The following is a 7,324-nucleotide window of genomic DNA, read 5'->3' as shown; positions in this document are numbered from 1 at the left end:
AATATATTCATGAACAAATCTTTATTTTATTAAAAATACTTCACTAAGAATTATGACTTTTTGTATGTCAAAGTAATATTAACTGAAAGACTGCCAAATTTTGTGAAGATATACCCAATAGATAGAGAGTTACAAGTATCAAATTTATATCAACTTTAAATGAGTACAGAAGGTTACGTGACTTGGTCAAATTGGAAACGTGATACATTGTACCTGAGGCTAAAGGCTTACATGGAGGTCGAAACAAAGCATGCAATACCACCTTAATATCACAGTGAGGTAACTGAAAAGGCCTTTTTGAATAAAGATTGTGAAATGATTTCAAAAGGCCAGATAGCACTGGGGACTCAATTTCTGATGTTTAGAATTCCAAAAAGTAGTCAGTAAAGCTGCCTTATATAAGGTGACAGTAGACAGAGCTAGACCGTTGTCAAAAAATGAGATATGGTTGGCACGTTTGGGTGAAGTGGGTTCAATTTCCTCTTGAGACATCATTACCGATAAGTGTGCCATTTCCACTGATAAATGGCCATTGTGGGTCTAAGAAGAGATTGAGACAAATAAAAGGCAACTTCAGAAGTTAAACTCTGATGCCATGCGAAGGACCACATAACTTCCATGCATGAGATTTGAGCTTCGGAATGTCTGGATGTAGAATATCAGAATGAGGTTGCCTCAACAAAGATGGTCAAAGAGGAAATGGAAGAGGTGGACACCCCTCGAAAATACTGAAGAAGAGGAAACCATGGTTGAGCCGGTCAATCTAGGGCTACCAAAAGCACTCAACAAGGAGTGGATTGAACCCTAGCCAGAACCCTAGGTAGCAGATGAATCGGGTGGGAGGCAAATCCTGTCCAGTCTTGACTGAATGCATTTATCGTCATAGCCCGAGGATGAGGTACCGGGGACCAAAATGCCTGTAGTTGAGAGTTCCAATGAGTGGTGATTGCATTGATCATCTGAGCTCCGATCTGAGAGCAAATCCACCTGAAAACCTCATCATGTAGCATCCACTGAGTCAGGAGAGTTCGGTTGGGCAGAGACAGATAATCTGCTATTAAATTCCTAACCCCCGGAACATGGTAAGCTAGAAGGCTGATAGGATGAGAGTGAGCCCAGTAGAGAATATCTAATGTTCAAAAAACCAAGAACACGTGTCCCCTTGATGGGAAATGTAAGGTACCACCATGGAATTGTTGGAATAAATCATGATGATTTTTCCCTTGAGCCACTGCCCATTGGATGGTAAGATGTTCTAAAATATTGATATGGAAGGAAGATTAGTTGTCCATCTATCGACCCTGGAATTCCTGACTGTTGATATTAGCACCCTATCCCTGAAATGAGGCATCTGTGATGAGAAGAATCTTGTAGTGTTGTTCCGATCCAACCACCACTTGAGATCTAAAATGTTGCTCCTGAATAAGGTGACTGGATGATCCAGTGGATTGCAATTCATGATCCATTGGTTGTGCAGTAACCAAAGGGATAGCATGTGTGTTCATCCCAAAGGAATTAGAGAATCAAAGGATGCCCACAACCCCAAAAGAGAGAGAACTATCTGCACAGAAGGAAACGTGAGTAAAACCCTGACTACCTATCCCACAGCATGGAACAGGAAGGGAGTTTGCTCAGCCCAACTTAAATACGTGTTGAAAAAGACACCCAGATGAACAATGTATTGAGTCGGCATGAGAATGGATTTCTTGGCTCTGATAAGAAAGCCAGCCTTGGTGGTTTCTGAAAAGAGAATCTGAATGTGCAGTTTCGAAAACCAACGAGATGATGCCAGAAGTAACCAGTCATCCATATAATGGTGTGTGCAGTGGCCCAAAAAATGAAGGTGATGAGGAAAAGCATGTACAACTCTGCAGAAGACATACAGTGAAGATGTGAGGCCAAATAGAAGACCCTCAAACTGTAGAACCTGACCTTTGTGCACGAAACATAAATAGTGGTGGGATGACTCTGCTATGGGAATGTGGAAATAGGCATCAGTAGCATCAAATTTGGTCATCCACAGACCTGGTGATAAATGCCAATGTAGGTTAAGAAAGAACTCCATTGTGAACTTGGGAGAATCTAAGAATTGGTTGAGACAAGAAAGATCGATCATAGAACACCAATCTCACATCTTCTTGGGCACAACAAATAAACGGGAATAAAATCCCGAAAGAACAGGATCAACTCTCTCTACCTCCCCTGTGACCAACAACTCTCTGACAGCCCTGGAACGAAGATCCACACTTTGCGGATCTGTTGAGAATGGAAATACCACAGGTTGGGAGGATAATGGAGGTGGAGATGTGAACTGAATGACCAACCCCAATGCCAGAACCTGGAGTACCCATGGATTTGTGGTGAAAGAATTCTAGATGTTCATAAAATGTTGAAACTGCACTCTCACAGACCCCACCAGCATAGGGTAGTCACTGATGTTGCTGCTGATAGTCTGCCCAAGCAGAGGAACCTCTTGGATAAAGACAGAATCTCAACCACATAAAGTTAACACTTAAAAGAACATACAGCTTAATCAGAAAGCCAGTTAAATGATAATAGTTTTACAACATTTTTTCTTTGTTGCATTTTAATATTTTTTGTTCTAAGTTGCATATTTAAAATAAATTTGTTTGTTTGTTTTTGAATTTCCCGCAAAGCTACATGAGGGCTATCCCTAATTTAGCATTGAAAGGCTAGAATGAAGGTAGCTAGTCATCACCACCAACAACCAACTGTTGGACTACTCTTTACCAATGAATAGTGGGATTGACTGTCACTTTATAATGCCCCCATGGCTGAAAGGGTGAACATGTTTGATTGGACGGAGATTCAAACCCGCGACCCCCAGATTGTGAGTTAAGCACCCTAACCACCTGGCCATGCTGGGCTTTAAAATAAATAAAAATTCAGTAAAGTATTAATAACACTCCTACAAAAATATAGGGTTAACTTTCATTGAGACTTCGAGAGCAGAAAAGTACAACACCCACACAAAATTACTAAATTTCTTGTTTTCTTATGCATATTTTTTTATTATTGTTATAAAAGTAGCTAAGATATAAAAATTAGAAACTTATTAGGCTAGATAAGAAAAATTAAATGAAAAATACTTGATAGCCCAAACACATTTTGTGTGCACAGCATGTTGATAACTCAACATTGTATTTATGCAAAGCTTCCCAACTGCAATAATTTGCTTTGACACTAATATTATTGGCAGTAAAGCAATAAACTTAAATTACTTTGAGGTATGAACTGTACTAGCTTTAAATGTAAGAATAAATAGTGTGTAATTGTCTGTAACAATATCCAGTCATTAGAAAAAAAAGGCAATTTAGATTTATTCAGTGTTTTTGTTATGGCGGTTACAAGGTTGGTCAATTGGACCAAGCCTTTATACAGTGTTAAGGTAGAGAAAAAAAACAGATAAAATATAATGTCAAAAACGTTTTCATATTCATTTAGGAGGTTCTAGTGGTTAAGCAAATGAAATATGAACTGCAAAATGAAAAAAGTTTTTTCAATCTTAACATGAAAACCACCTTACACTCAGAGTAGTCAGAGTCTGCTTCAGACTATTAACTTCATAGAATTACAGATAAATCTTTATAAAAATATTTAGTTCAGGTATCTGATTTTTATGTACAAAAAGACTTGTAATGTTCATTAAAAGTGTACTGAACTTTACGAAGAACATTTACCAAATTAAAAGTTATGTAACATGTAGTTTCATAGTTACATGATAGTTCAAAGGTTGGTCAAAATGACCAAGCCTATAAATGGAGTGTTAAAAACTTTTGGCAGTTAAATGAAACCATTTCTACACCTCTAGACAACTTCTTTTAATCTTACCCTCAAACATTATTTGGATCACATTAACCAATTCACTATTTTTTTTTTTAAAGAGTCAACTCAAAAACTATTTAAACAAGCACTACTGCATGTTTCAGTGCATTTAATGTTTTAATGATGCAAAAAACAGAAACTTGATACTTTGAACAACTCCTTATATTTTCCACTGGTACTATTATTTTGCATTACTTTTTTCCAACCGGCCTTGTCTTCTTTGCCACCTGCTCACTTCCTTTTGCCTGTTGTGTTACTAACAAAACATGGTCTTTCATTGTCACCTCTTTCTTTCATTTTGTTTTCTACATGCCTAATCTTTTTTTCCCACCATTATTCAAAACCAATATGATCCAAATTAATAAAAATAAGTACAGATCACCTCTCTGGCCTTGTTAAGAACATTTTCAAGAATAAATTGATATGCAGCATGGGAAATCTAATGGTAGGATTGTTTTTCAATTTTTTTACTTTTTAAAATTATGAAGGTAAAATATCAGCATTAGAAAAACTCATGAGTATTTTAACTTGTATAAATATTTATTTTGCAGCCTTTTTATCCACATCTTAAATCATGCAACTAGCAGCCTTGCATAACTACAATATCCATAACAATGTTCTGTAGCATGCCAATATTGCATAAAACATCCAAACTGAAGAGAAAGTTTGCAATGACCTTTGGAAGCATTCACTCTATAGACTATGCTTCTGTAGCAATGTGTTTTATTAAATACTATAATTAAACACAACAAAATACAATTAAGCTTGTACTCTTCCTAACCATGAAGAACTACATCAAAAATGAGTTTTACAGGACTGTAAAACATTAACAAAGGGAAATTGCAGTTAACCTACAATGTAATATGAAGTACACTTTGGATGACGATGAACTCACTTTTCAGACAATAAAGTTTGGAGATGGCTTGAATGAGTACTGAAAACAATTTCATTACAAAGGTTCAAACTTTTGACAAGCTTATGTCATCATCAGGTACAAGTAGTATAGACAGAAATAAATATAAAGTACTGAACAAAGAGATCACATGACAAGAGATTACTTATCAGCTTAATAAAGGTGTCTTGGTACCCTAAGGTGTTGGATTAGAGTAGGGCTGTTTTGTTCAATTGAGGCAGCTTTCTTTATTTCGTTTTTGTCCATGTTTAGTTCTTCATTTAAAATTACAGTGTTTTGTATAGGTATACTGTGGTTTTTTTTTGAATTTGCAATGGTGGGATATTTTTACTATGTTCACTTGGGTAATAAGCAAAAATGAAACTTCAGAAAGACAAAACTTGAAAACTGCATTAATTATAGCTAAACAGACTCAGTTAACACACATTTTCAAAAATAATTCTACATCTTTATATATTAATAATGAATCAATATCAATACACAATAATTTGGCCATATTTAGTCCTTGATTTTTAGCGTTTCTTATTTAAGCTGTTGAAACAGCATCACCTTTACTGTTTTGCATAACTCAGTTCCTGATCATTTGGTCTAGAATTTTTGGACTGCTGGGAGTGTATACTGAGTCAAACTCGCCAACCAACAATCAAAAAAATACATACAAAGTCCAAATTTCCAGTATGTTAGAAAATAATGTAAATCTAAAAAAAAATGAAAGAAGCTCGTGAGTACATACATGTTCTTACAGTTGCTTACGAGAATGTTTCCTATAAGATTAGCCAGAAAATAATAAAATATTACAATAATTGCACATTAAGCAGCATTTCCAATTAACATATTGGTGAATTTCATCTCATATGATTTGCACCTGTTTATAATAAACTTGTGAAAAAGTGGTCTTAATTCTAACCTCTGGAAGAAGCCGATACAGAGTTTGTAATCAAACTCTTGATGTCCAAAGCTTCATTTACATTTTTCTTCAGTCTGTTTTTAGTCTGCTCTATTACTTTACATATTGTTGCTTGAAGCACTTGTAAGTTATGGAAGACTTGGAGAGCAGTTGCAACTTGTGTTTGGTTCTAGAGAAAAAAAATAAGTGTCATAAGTTTAATTTTACATGCATTACAATATAAGTACATACATAAACATAGGTATACAGATAAAAATGAATCATATTTCTAAACAACCTTAAATGTTTTACACCTATTACAATAAATAATTATCAAATATTAAAATATTTCAATATGTTTCTAAGTAACAATTATACCAGATGCATAAGCATACAAACATTCACAATAAGCTAGATATTCACGATTTACTATTTTATTTCCAAGATATTTTAATTGAATAAGAATTTTAATAGCCCCAGGCAAAGTTTATATTACTAACCACTTTAAAATTACTCAATTTAATGGAAAGATATGTAACAAAACCACTATTATGCCTGTTGTATCCCAGCCAGTCTGATAAACCTTGGTATTAGGTGAAATGCTTTATTGGCATTGGATATGGTAGATGTAGTGTAGCTAATATATTATAACATACAAGTTCAGTAAACATTACAAGTCTTTTGTACACACAAAACCAGTGGTTTTAATGAAGTATTTTTACAGAAAATTTCTCTGTGAATATATAGTCAAAGTGTTGAGTGTTCTGAGTACAAAGTGATTCTCATGTTAAAATTAAAAATACTTTTCTTCATCTGAAAATTGTCAGATTTCATTTGCATAATCTGTAAAATCTCCTAAATACATTTGAAAGGCTTTTCTAAAAATAAAATTTTATATTTTATCTGTTATTTGCTCTACCCTAACTCTTTTCAAATTCAGTCAATTTAACTGTCTCATAACCACCTTAACCCTATTGGCCCTGGTACCCTTTACTGCGCATGACAAAGTTTTAGTGTCTTACATTCAAAATTTTATTAAACTACTTTTTGTTTATGTTATACCAATTAGAATAGAATAAAATCTTAGCTAATAATCCCTATTTTAATAGTATACAAGTTTTAAGTTCTTAATTCCAAAAGGAAATATGTTTAAAAATCCTGAATTTCCACTAGTGTAACATTTTTCTTAGTATGTCATCATCCCTATTTTATCCATCACCCCTCGAAAATGTACAAAATTAAACATAAAATGCTCTATATAAATTTGTTATTCCTTAAACAGACCATAATTTTTATAACCTTCAATTTTGTTTGGTTACAGAGCTATCAAAGAGAAAATCAGACGCATCCTGCCACACCCATCTGTCACATCCTCCCTTCACAATTCGTTAATAGTTCTCTTTTACGTTTCATTATATATTACCATAACCAATAGAAAGTCAAGGTTTTCATCTATCAAATGGCGTATTGTATAACATTCTGCTCTGAACAGATAACTGTCAATTTCAATCTGAGTAGCAACATTGTTCCCTTGGGAAAGTTAACGACTAGCTTGGATGAATTTGTATCTTCTCTTGTCGCATAGTTAGAAAGCCAGGAAAATTTTAGAAGTAAGTGAATTTGTCTACTTTTGCATGTTATTAGTCTATATTCTTTGAGGTATTATCTGAGACTGACCG

General features: G+C 34.4%; 1 protein-coding gene across 1 annotated transcript in view; it reads right to left on the bottom strand.

Moving 5' to 3' along the window:
- The window catches only part of LOC106469111 (conserved oligomeric Golgi complex subunit 5-like), a 79,866-nt gene that overhangs the window by 44,465 nt on the left and 28,077 nt on the right, over positions 1–7,324 (bottom strand). The window contains exon 6 of the mRNA XM_022397538.1: positions 5,667–5,835. Within this exon, the coding sequence (XP_022253246.1) occupies positions 5,667–5,835 (169 nt within the window). The remainder of the gene's footprint in view (positions 1–5,666; positions 5,836–7,324) is intronic.

This window comes from Limulus polyphemus, unplaced genomic scaffold, assembly GCF_000517525.1.
Source record: "Limulus polyphemus unplaced genomic scaffold, Limulus_polyphemus-2.1.2 Scaffold3311, whole genome shotgun sequence".
Classification (NCBI taxonomy): domain Eukaryota; kingdom Metazoa; phylum Arthropoda; class Merostomata; order Xiphosura; family Limulidae; genus Limulus; species Limulus polyphemus.
This window is presented reverse-complemented; position numbering and strand designations above follow the sequence as displayed.